Source organism: Macrobrachium nipponense, chromosome 29, assembly GCF_015104395.2.
Source record: "Macrobrachium nipponense isolate FS-2020 chromosome 29, ASM1510439v2, whole genome shotgun sequence".
Taxonomy (NCBI): domain Eukaryota; kingdom Metazoa; phylum Arthropoda; class Malacostraca; order Decapoda; family Palaemonidae; genus Macrobrachium; species Macrobrachium nipponense.
The window spans coordinates 24350175-24374149 of record NC_061092.1 but is presented as its reverse complement, the minus strand read 5'-3'; the positions used below and the strand labels follow the sequence as shown (position 1 = coordinate 24374149).

At 36.1% G+C, this 23975-nt stretch overlaps 1 protein-coding gene across 1 annotated transcript in view; it reads right to left on the bottom strand.

Annotated features, from left to right (window-relative positions):
• Positions 1 to 15798: 15798 nt before the first annotated feature.
• The window catches only part of LOC135206198 (glycine receptor subunit alpha-3-like), a 103564-nt gene continuing 95387 nt past the window's right edge, over positions 15799 to 23975 (bottom strand). The window contains exons 8-11 of the mRNA XM_064237530.1: positions 22501 to 22629; positions 17811 to 17911; positions 17164 to 17304; positions 15799 to 16488 (exon numbers count right to left, since the gene is read on the bottom strand). Coding sequence (XP_064093600.1) covers positions 16357 to 16488; positions 17164 to 17304; positions 17811 to 17911; positions 22501 to 22629 — 503 coding nt within the window. The 3' untranslated portion in view covers positions 15799 to 16356. The remainder of the gene's footprint in view (positions 16489 to 17163; positions 17305 to 17810; positions 17912 to 22500; positions 22630 to 23975) is intronic.

Here is a 23975-nt window from a genome sequence, read left to right as displayed (position 1 = left end):
ATATATATATATATATATGTTATATACATATAATATATATGTGTGTGTATATACATATATATATACATATATATATAAGTATATATATATATGTATGCTTATATTTACTTGTGCGACTTTTTCGTAAACAGCTTTAGAAGACAAACGCTAGCATTTGGATACCTAAGGAAAAAGTTCATAAATGAATATTAATATAAAAGAAAAAGAATAGCATCAAGACATCTGTCGTCGACGCAGAAGATCAGCGATATTTCCGATGTAGACCTTCGCCCTTCGATTGAATCAATCACCCTCTGGGTTGGAAATGGGCGGTGTCTGATGATAAATGGGAACCCGTTCCCATGTAGAAGAATTTATTGGCCTGCCGTTTACTGACGCTTTTGATATATTGGGCGTCAATAAAAGGTTATGAAGATCAAAAGGGGAAATTTTCCTTGAAATTGTACCTTGAAAAAGAGGGTGTTAGAGGCTAGTGGATCTAAATTCATTATCAAGATTTTGTTGCTGTTGGGCTTCTGTAATGGTGTTTCAAAACTACGGTAGTTAGGAAGTTGATTTTTTTTTTCATAGTTACAGTGAGGAATTGTTCTGGAAAATTCGAATGTTTCGATAAGAACTACTTTCCTTGAGCTTATTTCCAAAATTTCAAAGTGGATTAAGTCTTGAAAGGGAAATCAAAAGTGGAGGCGTTTTTCTTTATATGTAATATATTATATATATATATATATATATATTTAATATATGTATATATCTTATATATAATTATATATAATATATATTTATATTATAATATTTATACTAATACATATATGGTATAACATATAACACAATATATCCATGTATCTATCGAATCTATTCTATATAATATTATATATTAAATGCATTATTGTTTATATACATTATATCGATATATAATTATATATATATATATATGATAATAAATAAGATAATAATATATGTATATTACATACTACACATATATCCATGTAATCTATCAGATCTATCTATTATAATACTATATATACATTATATTTGTATATTATATATATATTATATTATATTAATTATTAATATATTATATATATATGATATGAGAGAGCGGAGAGACGGATCGAGATGACGGAAGATGAGAGAGAGGAGAGAGAGAGAGATATGAATGGCAGTAAGAACGTTATAATCGATAAGGAAGAACAGGAGACCTGAGGAGGGGGTATTATAAAGGACAGGTATATGTATAAGGTACTTACTATAAGGGAGTGGGAGGTGATGGAAGGTGGAGATAAGAGAGAGGGGCCACACCCCTTTGCCAAATAGCTTTGAATGGATGGTGGAAAGAATGAATGTAAGTCAATATGGCTATTTAGATTTCTCTGACTGGAATCTCTCTCCTTTTTTTTCTTTTAAATGGTTGATGATGATTATGTGTACGATTTTGATTTAGTAATAGGTTCTACTGGGTGTGGTTAGTGCTCAAGATGTGACAATTTTAAATTTTATTGTAATATTATTTTACATTGTATTCATCACTCCATGGATTTGATTATCCTTCTCCGATGTTGTCTTTTTCCTTTCTTTTTCTGTCAGTAGACACAACCTGAATACTCTTTGGGTCGTTTCTTTTATGCAGTTCCTGTGCGTTGTCGTAGCATGAATGAGTTTCTTTGATGGCTCTCCATTTTTTTTCACAGGGATTGCAGCCTTACCTTTGTGGTCTTACAAGCGCAGGCTATTTCACAGTGATTGCATCTTTAACTCTTAGGCCTTATAAGCACAGGCTATTTCACAGGGATTGTCATCTTTAGCTTTGTGGCCTTACAAGCACAGACTATTTCACAAGGATTGCATCCTTAGCTTTGTGGTCTTACAAGCAGAGGCTATTTCACATGGATTACATCTTTAGCGTTGTGGTCTTAAAAGCACAGACTATTTCACAGGGATTGCATCCTTAGCTTTGCGATCTTACAAGCACAGGCTCTAATTGTCATGGATGCTCCAGCTGAGGCCACAGTGAGCTCTTACTATATTGCAGCAAGTCTTCCTTTTCCAGGCAGCTTCCGTATGTGTTGCCTCGGCCCTTTCCTCGTGTATGTGATTCCTAAGACTTACTTATATATGCTGTTCACGATGATCACTCTCTCTTCCCTAAACAACACTCTAGAGGTTTGATTGTGGTTACTGACTAGATTTGGAATTTTTCCTAGCTCATAGGCATTTTATATTTTATTAAATGTCTGTTGATTTTGGAAGCTTTCTTGGCCGGCATTTACATTGACTTTTTATTGGGGAGTATAAGGACTTGTGTGCGGCCATCAGCAAAGATTGATCAGTAGCTGCAAATGTCGTTTCATATCCAAATCGATCTACCTCGGAAATAATATATGTATATATATGTACGTGTACTGAAGGGGAATTATAAATTATATATATATATAGTATATATATATATGTGTATATATATATTATATTTGTATAAATATATATATATATATATATATATATATATATATAATATATATATATATATATATATATATGTATATGTTAGAGAGAGAAGGAGAGAGAGAGAGAGGAGAGAGAGAGAGAGAGAGTAGAGAGAGAGGAGAGAGAAGATATGCATTATACATCCAATATACATGTAAACCGCGTTTTCCCTTGGTCTATGCCACCTTAAACCTTGTTAAATACCAATTTCAAGGGCAATTTTGTTTTTATTTTTTTTAATCCCGAATGCAATTAAGAGCTAGCAACATCTCACTACAAAATTAAAATACACGTCTCGTGTAGTTTTCATGCTGCTTTTAAACTTACTAATTTTGTCTACAAGTGATATATATATATATATATATATATATATATATATATATATATAATATATATATATACATACACACATTTATATATATATTATATACACATATACATATATAATATATATGGTATATGCATTATATATCCAATATACACGTAAACCGCGGTTTCCCTCGGTCTATGCCACCTTAAACCTTCTTAAATACCGATTTCAAAAGCAATTTTGTTTTTATTTAGTTTTTAATCCCACTACAAAATTAACATACATGTCTCGTGTAGTTTTCATACTGCTTTTAACCTTACTAATTTTGTCGACAAGTAGAGATGACTTGGCAGCCGTTTATTAAAGAGGGATGTTGTTGCTAGAATGAAGCGAAAGATATTACATTCGCCCGGATCCAAGACTTAATTCCATACCAGAAGCTGGAAATGTTACCTGTAATGAGTCTTGCGAATTTCACATCTCTTTGAACATTAGCTTAATGAAATTCAAATATGATTTGAATGTCGTGTCGACGTCAGTCTGACTCCACCTTGCTCTAAAGAGAATAGTCCTGATGAAAAGCTGGAGTTGATGAATATTTTCCGAATCTGTCATTTTATATTTATACCTCAAGGTATTATAAGCTTGCATTTGCATCAGGTCCTTATAAACATGATGAATATTTCAATCTGCATCTCCTGATGGACCTCTGCTTTGCCGTTTTTTCTTTAATTCTATGGATTGTCTCTCCATCACCGGCCCCTCCACCCTCCCTATGGTCTCCAAATCTCCACCTTTGTTTATCGTGTATATTAAAATGGTGATGTGTAGTATGTATAATAACTGGTTATTATAGATTTTGAATTTATCACATTTATTGAAGCTTATTCTTACCAGGAACTGTATGAGGATGTTTTATACACGTTTTGTATGTTACATTTACGCATCCTACTGCTCTGCAGGAGATTCAGTCCAGCGGAAATTGGTAATTTCGATTCAATACAATATAAAATATCATATTACGGGTTTTACGATGTTCTAAAACACAGCATGGTCGATTTGAAGAAAAGAAACTTAATAAATATTTAATAGCCCTTAATTAGGAAAACTTACAAAGAGAAACTGGACAAGACCTTTGCGAATATGCTTCTACGAAAAAGGGAATGATTTTTCCGTCAATTTACCTTCCCTTCATCTAAAGAGGCGAGGTCGAGGTCTTCGCTGGAAGGCGGACCGGAAAACTGCCTACTTTCGCTCTCAAAGAAAATGCTTCGTATTCCCGTAAAGGAAGCCTTGAATGTGGTACCTTACGATGAGAGCCTCGGATTGCGCCAAACTTTATTTCTGGGGGAAATATCCTATTTTACCCCGATTGGAGTTCCGCCGTAATTGTTACCATTCTCCGATGGTAAACGTTGCAATCAGGACCGCCCCCCTCTCCCCCCACCTACCCCTTCCCCCCATCTCCTGCTACTACCTGCAAGTATTATGATCGGCTTCGGAGCCTCATTTTACCCATTCAGAGCAGCCAATGAGTGTTGTGGGGGAGAAGCTTGTCTTCTTGAGTTTCCTTTATTAAGAATAAAAAATAAAATAAATATATCAGCAGTAATAATCAGGCAGAGTATACTGCGCCCTAGAGGTGGGTTTCCGGATAAAAAAAAAAAAAAAAAAAAAAAACTCGAGAGCCTCCATTAGCTTTTACCTGGTATTAATTGGGACTTTTAGGTTTAGGTAACTACTGGATGGAGAGTCAAGGGAGAGAGACGCATGATTATGGCGGTCTGGCAATACACAACCAGCATAGAAGACTTTATTTAAGAGAATTTGAATTTTAAGTATTCAAAGATTCACATCTCTTGAAATATATCAAGTGTATATCCCTGCACGTTGCTTTTATATATATGTATATATATATATATATATATATATATATATATATATATATATATATATATATACAGGGTGTCCTATAAGTAACTGGGCACTTACTTGTACATAGTCTAATTTAATTTGATATCACAATTTTCTTCTATTTTTTAGAGTAATTTTACTTATTCATTGTGCTATTATTAGATGAATGCTACTCACCATTCGCTATGCTATTTCTAGTGCGAGTGTTGGTTGAAAGAGGACAGTTGGAATACTTGGATTTGTAATTTATTCTTGTGTAGTACTTCTGTGATAATTCTGGATATAAACATTGCCAGTAACTTCTGGGGCACCCTGTATATATATATATATATATATATATATATATATATAATATATATATATATATATATAATATATATATATATATTATATATAATAATATATATATATATATATATATATGTGTGTTATATATACATATATATATATATATATATATTTTTTTTTTTATTTATATATATAGGAAGAACCACGTCATTTGGAATTATGTGAAATTAAGTTGGCACCTGCTGAGAGAGAGAGAGAGAGAGAGAGAGAGAGAGAGGAGAGAAGGAGAGAGCGAGAGAGAGTGGCGGTAGTAACGAGGCTGCTTCCGATGGTAGTATCCCAGTAGAATAATGGTCGGAAGAGGAATTCTGAGAAATAATAAAAGCAAAATCACAACAGTATAGTTAGTAGGGAATTAAGGCAATAGAGCGCATATGAATGTGGTTTTCAAATACATAACATTTCCCATTAAAATGGCAGAGGAAATAAAATTGATTAGTCAATTTTCATTTTTGAGAAAGATAAAATCAGTACTTCCTTCCATAGACATTTTCTATTTAATGGTCACGATTCTGTTATATATCAACTAATAATGCAACCTGCGACATTCTGCATTATCAGTAACTATAAAAATGAAATATTAGCGATTGATATACCAAAAATACCTTCATCCAAATGCAAAGCAGGAAAGCGGTTTTTGATTAGAATTCAATTATAGATATCGTCATCAGAGCTTTTAATGGACGAATTAATCTAGCTCACTGTGACATTTGAGAGCTTAAGTAGCCGGTAATCAATGGGATGTGTTCTTTATTTTCCTAATTTATTAACATATAACTTTTCTACTCAGCTCTTGAATGCAATGTCCAGCAGTCGTATAAGAAAGAGAATTCTGTAAAGTCTTCATTATCTGATTATCATTTTTCTTTATCAAAAACAAACGTAGAAACACCATTGTTAAGGACAATGAATAGCAATTATGAAGAATCTAAAAGAGTCAAACATAAGTGCAGCGCTTCAGTGGCGTGATTGGTATGGTCTTGGCCTGCCACCTCGGCAGCCGCGAGTTCGATTCTCGATCATTCCATTGAGGTGTGAGAGATGTTTATTTCTGGTGATAGAAGTTCACTCTCGGCGTGGTTCGTAAGTCACGTAAAGCCTTTGGTCCCGTTGCTGAATAACCACTGGTTCCATGCAACGTAAAAACACCATACAAACAAACAAACGTAAGTGCATTGTGAAGCGGTAATTACAAAAAGTGAGTAAAGTTGAAAACTAAGTTAACAGATGTGTGGGAATTTCATGACGACTGGCGAGAGAAAGGCTGTTTGGAATGTCATTGTTCTATAAGAATTGTAGATGTGCAAGAGATTCCTCGTGGCTGAATAATTGTATAGAAAGGGCAAACGTAGAGAAAAAAAAAAGTTAGGAAAAAATGTCACATTAATCTTTCCGAGATAGTTTATACCGGGTTTTAACCAGGTACGTATCCACCTTTGCGGAGTGTTTAGTACAAGCCCGTTGGGTATTAACGTAAAAGCATAAAAGATTGTAAATTAATGTAACTTTTTTTTTCCTGTGGAGTTTTTTCCTAGCCAAAATTGTGACTTTTTTTTTTCTGGCCTTTTCCTAGCCAAAATTGTGACTTTTTTTTCTGGCCTTTTCCTAGCCAAAATTGGTGACTTTTTTTTTCCTGTGGAGTTTTTTCCTAGCCAAAATTGTGACTTTTTTTTTTCCTGTGGAGTTTTTTCCTAGCCATACTTTTTTTTTTCCTGTGGAGTTTTTTTTTTCCTAACCCAAAATTGTGACTTTTTTTTTTTTTTCCTGTGGAGTTTTTCCTAGCCAAAATTGTGACTTGTTTTTTCCTGTGGAGTTTTTTCCTAGCCAAAATTGTGACTTTTTTTTTTTTCCTGTGGAGTTTTTTCCTAGCCAAAATTGTGACTTTTTTTTTTTTCCTGTGGAGTTTTTTCCTAGCCAAAATTGTGACTTTTTTTCTGGCCTTTTCCTAGCCAAAATTGTGACAATTTTTTTTTCCTGTGACGTTTTTTCCTGTGACTTTATTACCGGGCACCGAGCGAACCATGTGCATGGAATTTCAGCGCCGCGTTCAAGATGATTCATTTACACTTTTGATTGAACTCGAAAATCCTGTTCCAGAGCTGAATAAACGGTTCCAGGCATTCATGAGAATGGCTCTGCAAATGACGCACTATTCCAATATCGATGCAAATCATCAGTGAGAGAATAATATCCTGGTTATTTGGAACAATTGCAGAATTCTCTCAACTAATCATTTCCTCCTGTTTTCAGTTGATCGCAGTTTCAATGGTTCAGGGAAATGAGTCCCTACATTGATTAATGGCTGCTAGAAAACTCATCAGTGACTAATCATATAGAATAATATGTCAAGTAACAAAGTTATAAAACCATTCTTTATTACTAAGCTCGCTTCCTCTTCAGTGATTCAGTTTGAAATGACTGAACTTTTGTTTTGCAAGTTTATATTATAAAGAATGCAATAGAACAATTAGAATATTGTTGCCATAAGCTTTGTTTATTGCAAATGTTTCAACATTCATTATTCGTAATGAAGCCAAATATAATGTCTAGAAAGCATAACGACTTTTATAATTGGTGGCAAAATGTTTACAATTTTTCAAAGCATACCTGGTGTCGTTGAGATCATATCTGGTCTTTAATGCAACTCATAGTGAGACACATGAGTGGAAAAAAATCTCAAAATATAAGCAAATCTCACTAAACCTGACACTCCCCCTCGTATTGGGACCACCTTGACGTGGTGAGGGGGCTCTTGAACCCTAGAAATTTGTTCTCGAGTTCAAACCCAAGAGTCCCAAACCTCATATATTTCTTAATATTTGGATTAATTTTTGTGGAATTTTCCACCTTTGCTGAAATTTACTGGACCTGTTAAACAGAAAGGATATCATAGCTGGGACTGGGTTTTATATCTGAAGCTAAATAGTGGGAATCGTGGCAGGACCATCAACTGCCCGATAATGTTCGGACCTGAGTGATATCAGGCGGAACTATTTTGCAGGGCTGGACAACGGATTCCAGGGGGGTCTAGTTTTGCGGATAGGACTCTCGGCATTCTCTCCGGTTTGCCCATGATGTGATTAGGGTAGGGATGATGCTATTCTTGTAATACTCTCAGTCCTATCAAGCGGGTTTGGCTTACACTTGGGCCACTTCAATCATGTTGTGCCATCCTCTGTGGGGTAGGGTAGGGACACGGACATTTGGGAGTCGGTTCTCACTTGTGCCATTAGTGGAAGAATAAACTCCATGAAAGACTGATGATATCTTTTTAAGGTTTTCAGGTTTATTTTTTCCCCTTTACTTTAATCTTTATGATAGATACGAATCAAGATTCAAGTACCCCTGAACCCTTTGATGGTAGTGAATCAGCACAGTTGATGACTGCAGGAACCTCCACTAACAGCCTTCCTCTGGAAAAATCAGTCAAACCTTCCAGTGTAATTACACTGAAACCCTATGCTGCATTACTGAGTAAAGGAAAATTTAGCAAAAATATAGTATCTGAAATAGGACCTGGAATATTTGAAAACTCTTATGATAAATATTTGACTTTTAATTTGGAAGACTAGTTGTGACATTTTTAATGCATATTGAGATATTGTCAAGTGTTGTAGCCGAGAGCCTAAGATTTCTTCTGAGGGACGAGGAAAGCTGACAGTGGAATCTACCTCGGCAAAAGAAAGTGACAAACTAAAAATATTATCTCACCTTGGAAGAGTTAAAGTAGAGTGTGCAGTACATGCTTTTTGGAATTACTCCAAGGGAATGATATATGCACCCCAGCTTATGACATACTCTGAAGAAAAGCTAGTAGAAGAATTAAAAGATCAAGATGTAATAAAAATTGAAAGAATGAAGAAGATAAATGGAGTCCTTGTCCCACTTCCCAATTTAATTGTTACATTCAATTCCACCCAATTGCCTAGTATAGTGAAAGCAGCCTGGTTACGTTTCAAGGTTAAACAATATATCCCAAGACCGAGGAGATGTTTTCATTGCCAAGAATTCGGACATATGTTGGATCTTGTAGACAGAAACTACAAGGAAAGCCTGCCACTTGTGTCAAATGTAGTGAACCAGAGCATGGCATATGTAATAAACAAGCCAGATGTATACATTGTGGAGACAATCATCCATTTTCTTCACCTACCCGTGATGTATGCATCATGGAAAAAGAAATCCAAACACTAAGGTTAACCAAACGTATCACATTTAGAGAGGCAAAAGAGAGCGTGTTGAATCAGTACATTAGACCAGGAATATCCTTTTCCAGTGTTGCTGCCAACCGAAGAAGAAATATCAATGTTACCAAGGATAATGTGAATAAAAAATCAGTGACGACCTGTACTCGTGCCTCTTTGGAGGTGGCGCCAGTGATTGCTGGTGCTCATGCCTCTTCGGAGGCTGCACCAGTGATTTCTGGTTCTCCTGCCTCTTCGGAGGCAGTGCCAGTGATTTCTGGCATTTCTGCTTCTATGGAAGCAGAGCCAGTGATTTCTGATACTCCTGCCTCTCTGGAGGCTGTCCGGGCACTTCCGCCTCACTGGAGGCTGTACCAGCTTTAAATGGTGCTTCTGATCCTTTGGAGGATGCACAAATTTTTTATCCTCACACCCCTCCTCAGGCAGCACCAGCTTTGTCTGGTGTTCCTGAGACCGATAACCCTCTGCAAAGGAAGGCAGCCATAAATAATCGGTCTCCTTCCAGAAAAAAGGAGCAAGTCAGTAAGCTGGAAGCTCTTAAAAGAGGCTCCAATCTACCAGCCTCTAAAGGAAAGTAGAATTCATTAATTTCCTCCAGTGGAACTGTCAGGGATTAAGAGCTAAATGGGAAGAGTTAAGGCTGCTCATATCAGAAGTGTCTCTTGTTTGTATAGCTCTGCAGGAGACCATGATTGGTAATAATATGTACCCCAGCCCACGAGAGTATACATCCTATCACTCCATCTATAATTTAAATATTGGAAGATTTAGCGGTGTCGCTTTGTATGTTCGAAATGACACCCCACAAAATCCTATTAGCATCCAATTAACTTTGCAAGTGATAGGTGTGCAGATTTATTTGCAAAGAAAATATACAGTATGCTCTCTTTATCTACCACCTAATGAAGTCTTCCCCATCAATGAATTTAAATCCCTTATTAAACAGTTACCACGTCCTTTTGTTATTTTGGGAGATATGAATAGCAGAAGTCCTCTTTGGGGTGACATCGTCACCAATCAAAGAGGAGGGTGCTTAGGTTCCATCATAGAAGATGAAAATATGGGGATCCTCAACTCTGGGGAGTCCACACATTTTCATGTTCAAACAGACACTTTATCAGAATTGATATATCTCTATGTAGTGATGACTGTCTTATTGACTTTAATTGGAAAGCTATAAATGATAGATTTACCAGTGACCATTTTCCAATAGTGGTGAGTGTTGCATCAAGTCCTCCATCTTCAAGGCTACCCAAATGGAACATTGGTAAAGCTGATTGGTCAACATTCCAGGAGCACAGCTCAATAGATGACTCTGCTGATGACCTTCCCTGTGTAGATGACGCTCTTGACTTTTTGAATACAATAATGTTCTCGGCTGGTCTTCAATCTATACCTAGGACTTCGGGCATATTTATCCGCCGACCAATTCCCTGGTAGACTCTTAAATGCCAGGGAACTCATAGAACTATGAGATCTGCTTTCACCAGATACCGCAGACGAAAATGTGAGTAGTATTGTGTTGAATTTCGAAAAGTAAGAGCTCATTTTCGCATGGAAATCAAAAATGCACGAAAAGAATCTTGAACGATCTTCATATCTTCACTAAATTCGAAAACTCCCCTGACTCTGGTTTGGAAGAGAGTTAGAAAAATAGCAGGCAAGTTCACTCCTTGTCAACCTCCAGTTATCAAGATCAATGGTTGTGAGGTAGCAGACCCCCAATTAGTGGCAAATGAATTTGCTAATCATTTTGCTAACGTTGCGAAGAAAAATGATGATAGACCCTATTCAGCTCAAAGGCAGCTAATGGAACAGGTCGAAATTGATTTTAATACAGTAAGACATGAGTAAGACAATGCTCCTTTTACTATGAGAGAATTTGTATTGGCCTTGAATAAATGTAATGAATCGGTTCCTGGACTGGATGATATAACATATTCAATGATTAAGCATACCCCTGAAAATACCAGACTTTTCATATTAAGCCTTATTAACAGAATTTACCGCGAACATATATTCCCCAAGCTTTGGGAGAAGTTAAAATTACTGCCATTCGTGAAAACTGGAAAAGATCCATTCAAGACAGAAAATTATCGTCCTGTTGCATTGACATCTTGTTTGTGTAAGATCATGGAAAAAATGGTTAACACACGCTTGATGTGGTACTTGGAACGGTTTTCGAAGTATGCACTCCACAGCTGATGTATTGGTACGGATGGAATCTTCAGTATGTGAAGCTTTTGCCAACAAGCAGCATCACATCACTGTTTTCTTTGATCTAGAGAAGGCTTATGATACAACATGGAGATATGGCATTTTGAGGGTCCTTTATGAATGTAACCTGAGAGGCAATTTGCCTCTCTTTATTAAGGCTTTTTTAAAAAATAGGTTATTTCAGGTTCGGGTTGGAGCAACAATGTCAGATGTATTCAATCAAGAAGAAGGAGTACCACAAGGAAGTGTTTAAAGTGTAACATTGTTCGCCTTGGCAATCAATGGGGTTTCCGAAATAATTCCCCCGGATATAACATATACCCTTTTTGTTGACGACCTTTCGATTTCCTCTGCAGCAGCAAGGATGGCAGTGGCTGAACGCCGCCATCGGCTCTGCATTGATGATATAGTAAAGTGGTCTGAGGTTAATGGTTTTAGATTTTCTCCCAGTAAAACACTATCCATGCACTTTTGTCGTATAAGGGGAATCCATCCTAATCCAGATTTATTTATACATAGGCAGAGAATTCCATGCGTTAGTGAAACAAGGTTTCTAGGGTTGATTTTTGATAGGAAGCTGACTTGGATTCCACATCTGAAATAAATTAAGGCAAAATGCTTGAAAGCAATGAATTTGCTGAAAGTCCTGTCTCACACTTCGTGGGGTGCAGACCGAACTCAGATGTTGAGACTATATAAAGCCTTGGTCCTTTCAAAATTAACTTATGGGTGTGAAGTCTACACTTCTGCGAAGCCAAATAGCTTAAAATGCTCAACTCAATTAATCATGGAGGAATACGGTGTACAGGAATATTTAAATCATCTCCCACCGAGAGCTTGCTTGTAAATGCTGATGAGGTGCCACTGGATCTTCATTATAAGCGACTGCTGGTTCGGAGCTGGTATAGATTTCATAGGCTACCTAAGTCTTTAACCAGCATTTGTATTTGAAAGGAAAGGCATTGGCAGTTTTATGAAAATCACCCCAAACAACCTCATCCATTCTCTTTTAGAGTAAATTTTATTGTCAGTCAATTAAACATGACAAGGATCGAGATTTTACCTGCAAAATATTCAGTTAGTCCCCCCTCCCTTGAACTTTCCAGAGGTAAAATTCTGTAGATATTTTACTTTTACCATGACAGAATTGTCCAGTGAGGCCATGCGGTCAATATTTTTAGAACACCCCTTGCAACATGATAACTCGACTGCAGTTTTCACTGATGGCTCAAAGTCAGATGCTGGCGTCGGCTTTAGTGTAGCCTTCCCTGATATAGAGAGAAGTGGCAGGTTATCATCTGTTGCATCGATATTTACAGCAGAATTATATGCAATTTTAAAGGCTTTAAAGGAAGTTTTAATTCGGAATGAAAATAATTTTATTATATATTGTGACTCAAGAAGTGTTCTTCAGTCGCTGGAATCTTTTAACTTTTTAAACCCTCTGATTTTAGATATATTGGAATGGCTGCTTTTGCTGAAAAGAAAAGGGAAAGAAGTCAAGTTCTGTTGAGTGCCTTCCCGTGTTTGAGTGGGTGGGAATGAGAAAACTGACCAACTGGCAAAGTCTGCGGTCAACTCCCGAGAATCCACAAGATGCCTACCACCATATTGGGATTTATATCCCGTAGTAGGTCAGAGAATAAAAAATGTTGGCAGTCCCAATGGGAGAATATTTTAACTAACCAGAAAATGCGCAATATCACGTCATCAGTGTCTCCTTGGTCATATCCGTATATGCCAAGGAGACAGGAACGATGTTGTGCAGATTGAGGATTTGACATACAAGACTCACTCATGGGTTCTTGTTGTCCCGTGAAACTCCTCCATTTTGCGATGACTGTACTGTACCCTTGACTGTGAGACATTTCCTGGTTGAATGTCCCAGACTTGGGAATTTGAGACATAGGTTCCTGTCTTGGGGACGTGATAGAGAAGGTAATTTTATCCTGTCTACAATTCTTGGAAAGGATTGTAATATAGAGCAGTTATATATCTTTATGTGGGAGCCGGCCTCCTCAACAAAGTTTAAATTATATATAGAATATCTATGTAAGAATTTATATATTTGAGCAAATATATTTATATAAATATATTTTTAGATTTTTATGTGAAATTAATTTTAGATTTACTTTTTTTTCCTATCTAGATTTATTTCAGTGTCAATAACCTAGATGTCGTGACGCCAATTTTTAACAGACATAATCAATCAATCAATCAAACCTGACACTGTGGACTTCTGCCAAACTTCCTAACTTGAGAGTGCTTCTAAGCTAAAATTTAATTGAGTTAGCTTTTTACAGTTTATAATGTTATTTAATGGGTAATCGTATTTTCATTTAAACCTTCAAACTTTGGTCCTGTATGTTGAAAAATCCCAGTGATTTCATTGAGATAGAAAATTTCAGAGATATTCGTCAATGCACATTCAATAACATTAACAAATTGGCTCACCTGGTTAAAGCTTCTGAATGAAGTTCATGATTTCTGCGGAAACATCAACCGCGGGAACTTGTCAAAACTGTTGACTCGAGTAGACAATATTATATCATAAACATGAACCTTATAGAACGGTGTGTCTGAAAAAAATGCCACTTTATAGCACAAAGTTTCTGAATTGAGTATAGCTATGAAATTGAATAAACTTGTTGACTTCAATCATGTTTCTTTGCCAAGAAAAGTTACCGAGCAGGACGTCGTTATTAAAATACATAGTAAAGTTACCACCGTTCTTGGCAAAGCATTAATAATAAACCACGTTACCAGATGCTAAGTCCAATACCAGAGTGGTTTCTCTTTATTTTTTTCTATTATCATATAAAAAATTCTAATTTTTCGAATATTTTCTTGTGTTTAACCAGTAACCACTGAAAAGCTCTTTTTAACGCAAGTACTTCAGTAAATTTCGAGTCAAACGATTTATTACATAAGAAAATTTTCTCTTTTTCGAAAATTTTCCTTCTGGTTAACCAATAACCACTGAAACGTTCAGGTTAACGCAACTGCTTGAGTAAGTTTCGAGTCAAACGACCTCACCTCTCATTTTTATACAGTTTTCAATTACCACTTGTCCAGCTTTCTCAAAGGAAAGAGACGGGAATTGCAGTTTTATCAAAATATTTCTTAATACATATTAAGAATCTCGTGCTTCTTTTGAGGTATAGATTTTTTTTTTTTTTTTTTTTTTTTTTTTTTTTTTGGTAATTAGTATCATGTTTCTTTGGGGGTATAGATTTCTTTACTTTCCTTTTTTAAGCCATAGAGGGAAAATGAAAGGCAACGAGGGGATATAAGGCAATTCGTCTGGTTAACTGAACTTTTTTGGAGAATGAATAAACTTCAAGAATGGCTTAGCTGCCCCGCCTATTCCTTTCATTCCCCCCTCCCCCCCTTTTGGTCCATAAGTAACCAAATGATATTTATTCGACAGTGTATACAACCTACTTTTCATCCTTTTCTGTAAACAATTGCTAAATTTCTCATGTGAAATTAAAGCATGAAAGACAGATATAGAGGCCGCAAGTAGACCTTCGATAAACAAGTTTACCTACCTTGAAGCTCTCTAGAGGAGAATTTTATGTTGTAAGTTAGCAAATAAGGATAAGCAGTAAATAATTGCTTTTGGAAATAAGACACTTATGTTTTTAAGTGGAACGACGATGGGAAAGTATTAAAAAATTCTTTGAAAGTAGCATTCCAGTGAAGACAAATGGGAAAGTTGCAGATATGGACCAATTTGCAACTGGCTGATTGCTCCCGTTTGGAATGAGCAGATGGGCATGCAGTCACATATAGTCACACACATAGCTTATATATATATATATATATATATATATATATATATATATATATATATATACACATATACATATAATATATGTATACATATATGCATGTATATATGTATATATTATATTATAAATATATATTTATATATGTGTGTGTATTTATATACTATATAGATGACTTGTGTGGGTCAGTTGGTAACGCCCTTGCCTTTCATTTGATAAACTATGGTTCAATCCTGAAGTAGGTTAGAAATATATATATATATATATATATATATGTATATATAATATATATAGATATATATATATATATTGTATATATATATCTATTAAATATATATATTATATATATATATATGATATATATATATATATGTATAATATATTAGTTTATGACAAATAATATATTTATATGTAATTATATGTAGTATATATACACATACATATTCACGTAAGCACGAATAAAAATGGTTTACAGAAACAATTAAAGTCACGTTGAAAACAAATCAATGTGAAAGGTATTTTTTAAACAAAATTTCAGATGAGAACTAAAAAATTAGTTTTTTTCATTTAATTAGATACAAGAGAGTAATAGAGAACACTAACAGTAACTTATATTAACAATAGTTTAGAGACAAGCATCTGAAAACAGTCATATTGAGGTTGATTATAAACTGCAATTGTTTCTTTTAAGTTTATGGGAATATCAAGAAAGTAGAATGCTTAACTCTTGGATAGTTGCAAAAAGAATTATTACAGTTTAATATCGGGAACCATGCTGTTTCAGAGTAAAATGACGTTGTTTTTTTTCTTAACTTATGCATTGATTAATTTGACTGTTTTCAGCCAATAATATTAATAAAAATAATATATTTCTGTTGAATGCTCTCTCAGGGGGGTACGTTTCAGAGACAAAACTGTTGTGAACGGTGATATTAATAATGCAAGTAATACTGAAAGGGCGTATAACGGTTACATGACGAACAAAACGCAAGTACCCATTATTTCTTTGGCTTCATCCCCTGGAGAAAGAAGCATGCCCCAGGAAGGTACAACTATTGGAGAATCAACAAGACATAACTGGACAGCTTTCTTAATTGTAGAGGACCCAGTAGACCGCGTTGAACGCCAGGAATGCCGCCGGGTACAGAACACGGAAACATCTGTCCAACCAGAGGGCTGCAACCTGCCCTCGCGTCCCAGGGCGCTCGTCCGTTAGGTCGGGCTGTGAATTTTAGAGGAGAGACTCTTGAGTTGATGGTCAAAGAAAACTTGAAGGGAATGTATAGCGGAGGCATCGCCAGGGATGAAGATTATTAAAAAAAAAAACACACACACACACACCTCAGTAGTCAGCCACTCATAAATATGACAGGGGCTTATTTTTATTTAAAAAAGAATAAAAAAAAACATCAACAATAACAACACTCCAGTAGTCAGCCACTCATAAATGTGACAGGGGCGTATTTTACTGAAATGGGATATGATTACTAATTATACTGATATTTACATCAGAACACACAAAATTAGACTGAAGAAAATTGTAGTGGAATTGCAATTCAAATGTTATACTTATATTCTTGGTCAATATTTTGTCATTGTTTAGCTAGTAACAGGGCTAGTAAGGAATCTGGAATATCCTGAATCCATTTAGCAAGACAAATATGATTTGACAGATCATCAATAATTATGTTCTGACTCGAAGTCAGAACAGGAGAGCTCTCTGGTGCATCAGAGAATACGGTTTATAAAAAGGACCCTGCAAATTGAAATCGCTCTGTAAAAAAAAAAAAAAAAAAAAAAGCGCTAATATATCAAGCATGTGCACCAATGTGAGCGTCCAAGAGAGCTCGTGAGTGCATTAACACTTCATAACCAAAAATACTTGAGACATACTGACCTCCAGTGCGAAAGACGTATGAGGGGAAGGAGTGGAACGCCGGCCTTTGGTGGGCAGGTGAGACAGAACATCCACGACGACGCTCTCCACAGTTGCGATGAAGATGAAAGTGAGGCAGGTTCCAGTGAAGACTTCCAGCGCCTGAAGAGAAGTTCAATTGAATATAGAATTTAGGCCAAAGGCCGTGCATTGGGACCTATGAGGTCATTCAGCACTGAAACGGAAATTGACAATGAAGTGTTTGAAAGTGTAACAGGATGAAAACCTCGCCAGTTGCGCTATGAATCAGTTGTTAGAGGAGGGTGGAAAGTAAGATGGAAGAGAGAGATTATGAAAGAAGGTACAGTAAAAGGAACGAAAGGGGTTGAAGGTAGGGGCCGAAGGTGCACTGGACGGCACTAGCGCCTCCCCTCCACCCCCACCCCCCCAACCCCCCTCGCCCCGCCTGAAAGGAAGTTGAATGTTTTAAGACGTGTGTCGTTTTGTCCGTGTATCACTCAGAAATTTGATGCAAAACTCATGACTCGTAACTCTGGTTTCTAGCCTTTACAGTTTTGTTACTACTATTAATGATGGTGATCTTCGTTGAAAATGCCCCTTTCTATTATTTTTTCATCTACGTTTAAAGCCTCGTATGAGACCCTTACCATTGTATAAGCAGCAGGAGGCACTATGCTATAGGCACTTTCGTGGAAGATAGCTGCTGTGACCATTGACATCATGCAGGTGATCATACGGGCTCCCACTCCTGTAAAACATAAAAATGTTATATTCATAGAAATATGAACAATGATGTATATATTATTAATATGAATGAAAATTGCTGATGAAAACAGAACCCAGTGATTTACAAAACCCATTACATTGGCAGCACTTAGGAGCAATTTAACAGACGATACATAAAAAAAAAAAACGTAATCTTTGCACATTAAGTGCAAAGACTATGGATTTAGCTGTTTGGAAAATTGTCGATTTATAATTTTTATCATGTTATCTCATGTATCTAGATTGTGTTTGTTATTGTCTATACTTTGTATATTCCATGTATGTGGCCTTGAACTGAAATAGAATTTATTTTTATTATTATTATTATTATTATTATTATTATTATTATTATTATTATATTATTATTATTATTATTATTATTATTATTATTATTATTATTGAATACAATAGCTGTTTCAACGGCATTTAATTTATATAGAATCTTCTCAATTCTTCTTATTATCTTTTTCTCGTCAGCATGTAGCTGGTGTATTAAGTTTCCTAAGGACATGTAAAGATTTTCATTTGTCTTAGGTTTATTCCTGTAACGTGTCGACAGCGCACAGGCAGTCATCTGTTATTATTATTATAATTATTATTATCAAAATGGTACGCGGGATAATTATCAAGATGAAAAGAACTGCAGCGCATCCATATGAAACACATGAATGCAGACATCAAATAGACTCAATTTTGAGCAGAATGAGATAAACCTTGTGACTCCAAGTAATATTTGACATATCCTTCATCTTTGCATGATAATGTCAAAACAAGAAAGAACAGAAGACCATAATGCTAAAGAAAAATTCTAAATCTTTGTAGTGTACTGCAATCTGTATTTCGAAATTCTTTTGGTACTGCTTGGTTTGTTTTAGAGCTTATGAAACTGTACTGTTGAAATCTATTGTTCAAAATTCTAAAAATGAACTTTTTTTTTCCCCTATTTAAGTAGTATGTGGGGTTTCTTGTGTCCAGTATAATATCTTTCGGAGATGCATTATGCCTCTCATGATATAGCAGGGGCATTATGCATTATGGTAAAAGCGAGTGAGAAAGCATTAGGCTTTTCAGTTTGGCCACAAGCATTATATCAAACTAAGGCGAGGTTTTGTCTGCTTGCGATGTACGCTAAAGCACAATGAAATTCTACTCACAAAGATCCTAAGCGATACAATGATTCTTTTGAAGGAGGATGAAAAGAGCTTTGTAATCTGTGTTCCGCTTCTTACATACAGAAGTATGAAAAGAGCTCTCTCGGATCAGAACGTAGAAATGTAACAGACAAATTGGAGGTGAAATGTGAAATTCAAAAAAGATGCGGTCAGACACGAGACGAACTTGATTTGACCATATACATACACACACACACACACACACACACACACACATATATATATATATATTATATAGTATGTGTGTGTGTGTGTGTGTGTGTGTGTGTGTGTGTGCGTATGAAAGTTTGAGAAATCTTGCTGAACGGTTTTATATAGTATATACGTATATACACATGTATAGACTATATCCTTATCTATCTATCTATCTATATATAAATATATGTGTGTGTGCGTGTTTATATATATATATATATATATATATATATATATATATATATATATATGTATATATATATATATATTGTATACTATATAAAACTGTTCAGCACTTTGCTTTCGATTCGTACCCTTATAACACTTATACCAAGCCCGTAAGTTAGTGTTAGGCATATTAGCAGTAACTCAACAAAAGTTAAAAGTGTAATAGGATCGTCTTTAACGTTCAATATGACAAAAAGACTAAAAGTCAAGATTTCTCAAAATGTTTTAGATATTCTAAACGCCAACATATCCTCAACACCGCGACAGTAAGTAAAGTTGAATTAAAACATCCTTTCTTTAAGCTTGGAAACGCACAAAAGTAAAACCGAGTTTGTTTTGTTTTTCCCAACGTTCAAGACACTCGGTTTCACTTTCGCGTGTTGCCAAGCTAAACGAAAGAAAGTCTTCATTCAACTTTACTTATTGTCGCAGTGCTGAAGATATGCTGGCGTTTAGAATTACCTTATTGCCGTTATGTCATTCTGAAGGTTCAAGATCCTAACGTCAGCCTTTATTCTACTCAAAGTTGAAAAGAGGTCAACATTCATATTTTATCCTTTGCTGCTCTTACTGTATATTGGAAGTGACATCTGCCACACTTTGTACCTTAAGTCAAGGAGACAGACATCCAATCTCATTCTTATTCGTGATATATATGCCTTCCAACTTCTACTCGATGCTTACGAACCTTTGTACTTGAGTGAAAAGGAAATTTGAACAATGTGTTTTTGGAACAACGCAAATCTGACCATTATCTTTTCAACCTGCAGTAAAACAGGGAGGCACTGACTAGACAGTTTTTGATTTGGGGAGGCTGGGTGGGTGGAGGGTTGGTTGGTTGGGGGGGGGGACAGTCTGGGTCATGGTTACTATGCGCAGTTAACGTGATATCATCAAAGTCAACAGATAGCTTTGCTTCACATTCTATCTATGATATGTTGAGTTTAGGAGTTGGTACATTTACTCATCTTGATAGTAGCAGAACACATTTTTTTTATTTACATTTAAAGAGGTAAGTTAAAATCTCACAAAACTTAAATTTGATTTGAGAATATATTTTTAGATATTTTTACGTGATTTTCTTTTTAAACTTATTTGTAGTTTTTTATTTAATTTTTTTACGGCGTCAATAACATGGATGTTGCAACGCCGGTTTCATTAGACATAATCTATCAATCAATCAATAAACTAGTTACCGGAGGAAGACGAGTCACGAGAGAATCTTTAGAGTTGAGTGAAGTATAAAGTTTAGGACAAAGGCCAAGCACTGGGACCTATGAAGTCATTCAGCTTTGAAAAGGAAAATGGGAGTAGGTAGGTTTGAAAGGTGTAGCAGGAGGAATACGTCGGAGTTGCATCTTGAAATAATTGTTAGGAGAAGGTGGATAGCAAGATGGAAGAGAGAGAAAATATGAATGGCGGTACAGCACAAGGAATGAAAGGGGTCGCAGCTAGGGGCCGAAGGGACGCTGCAAGAGGATCTCGCAAGGACATGGAACGGAAGGGAGATTTTTATTCCCACGTCAAGACGAGTCTCCCTCGACGTCAAAGATGAAAATGTCCCTTCCAGCAGATGAGGAGGCAATCGAGGCGGGTCCCAGCGTAGCACGTCGAGAAAGAAGACTGCCATGTAAAGATATCAGATCTCGAGACCGAAGACGATATCTCTTCGCGGAACTGGAAGTAAGCCAGAGAGGATCGCTGGAATGGTGAGCCATAAGAATCGATTCGATTGTTCTTGATAAAAACGAGGGGACGTTAATCGTGCCTGAGTCGAGGAAAAGCGTTTATAAAGTAGATACTGAATGAATATACGTCGGCATACTTAGCAAAGCGGAAAGTCTCCAAAAGGAATGGATTGATAGTTGTTTTTTTTTTTTTTTTTTGCATTGGAAGCTCATGCGTTTGGAATTAAAGGCGATTAATCTGCATAATATTGTCATATAAATAATATTGCATACAAATTGAAGCTTATATAAAACTTTAACCATAATTGAAAATAATCCTAATTGAGAAACGAAATCATTTTAAGAACTGGTCCCCTACCACCGCTCCCCTTCTGCATAGTACAGTTGAGTAAAAGCTAAAATGGACGAGCACGAACTTCAGATTTAAAAAAATACATGATTTAATAAATGGATAGATATCGTTCTGATGAAATTCGTACGAATTGACAGAGTACTCGACGGTGAAATTCAAAACAGAACAGATCCGATTAGATTACGCATCAAATTCAAATGAGCATTTATAGAGGATTTCCTGCTGAACAAGAGGAAAAAGTGAAAGGAAAACTTGAGGGGGAGCTGACCGACTCCAGAACGACTTTTTTTCATTTGGATTTATGTCCCACGGTCGAGCCGGATCAAGGGTGAATCGCCCAAAGACTGCCCTCCAGTCAAAGGTCTTATGTTGTCCCTTAAGTACTCTCTAACAAAGTCACATCTGTAGCATAAAGACAGATCTTGTGTCACATACACACACATTATATATATATATATATATATATATATATATATATATATATATGTGTGTGTGTGTGTGTGTGTGTGTGTGTGTGTGTGTGTGTGTGTGTGTGTGTGTGTGTGAGAGAGAGAGAGAGAGAGCGAATTTTTATCATATTCTTGAAGTTCGAGGTTGTCGCTGTGTGGTATGGATTCAGAGCTAAATCGAATAGGATATTAAACGACATTGGTAGTGTGCCGTTGCAAGGCACGAGGTTGGGTCTCAGCTCTCAAGCTGCTGCCGACCAATTCACCCAGCTAAGCTGAGCATAAGCTGTGGTGAAGTCAATGGGCACGGGCCAGCAATCTCATCCATAAGGATTTGCTGAGAATTGGAAGGCGCCACCCTACGGCGCAACCAATCCTTAACGAATACTACTTATTTGCCATTGCTATCAACGAATGCTACTTACTTGGCATTGCTATCAACGAATGCTACTTACTTGCTATGGCAATTAGATCTTACAGTTACCCACCTCTGATGTTGATGAAGAAGGCTAAGTAGGCGGTGGTCACCGTGGCAGTCATAGGAATGACTGTGTGCTTGAGTGCCCATCCACTCGCCGTCTCGATCTCCATCTCAACTCTGAGTTGCCTCTTGGTCCCTGAAAACAGAAATTAGAAAGGCCTTTAATGAATGGAAGAGATTCAATAGAATATACAATTTAGGCCGGAAGCCAAGCGCTTGGACCTATGACGTCATTCAGTGCTGAAAGGAACATTGAGAGGAAAGGTTTACTAAGGTGTAACACGGGGAAAACCTCGCAGGTGCACTAGGAAACGATTGTTCGGAGAGCGTGGAAGGAAGTTGATATGAACGGAGGTACATTAAAAGGAAAGAAAGAGGTTGCAGTTAGGGGCCGAAGGGACGTTACAAAGAACCTTAAGTAATGCCTACAGTGCACCGTGCATGAGGAGCTCTGGCTACTCTACCTCCCCTGGGGGGGGGGGGGGGGGAGTCATTTTTTGAAGAATCTCAGGCCCTAAGATTACGCCGCAATCTCAAACATGTTAAATGTGAGAGTTAATTATAAAAATGCAGAATAATTAGTCCATTAGCGTCCTCTTTTAAGTGTCACCCTCAACACAAATATTGCTTCCTTTTCGAGGCGGTTAATTATGAACCAAACATCGTTTTGCCGAACATTATCTATACCCTTCCTCAAATCAATATTTTTCACCCTTATACCTATTTTCTCTTTTTCTTTGTGCGTCTCCTTTTAGCCGTCATTTGCATACCCAAATTCCATAACGAACCTCATCTGTCCCGCTAACCGTGTCCATTTATTCTCCGGAAAAGATCTCCCTTTTTGTTGCCACAGAAATGAGCGTAATCTTGTTTTGACAATCATTTTTCCGGCGAGTTGTTTTACAGCATAACGAGGCAGTTTGATGCTTCGTCATTCTCCCTCCATTTTATTATAAGAATAAAAAACGACGCACAATTTAACTGAAATTAAAGAATACGCCAACTACATTTAATGAAGTTCCGAGTATTTTCTTTAAATGTTATTTTCATGTGATTCTTTTTCGTTTTTTGCAGAAGACAACATGATATATGTAATAATATATAGACATATTTATGTATAAACACACACACACATACACACACACACATAAACACACACACACACACATATATATATATATATATATATATATATATATATATATATAATATATAATTATTATATAACTCCTCTAGAAAGAGAAAATGAACAGCTTTCAGTGTTTTTTTTTTAACTTGGGTTCTAGAATACCTAGGCTAGAATCGCATTTAGATAGCTCGCAGTGGACGCAATAAAGAACGAAGTAATCATTTTGCTAAAATATGCAGAAGTGAGAGTAACATTTATCTACCTGTCAAAACATATGGGAAGGAATACGTTACCGTTTATTTAGAATTTCTTGAATTTGCTTCAGTTATTGTTGTTGGCATTCCAATTGTTCT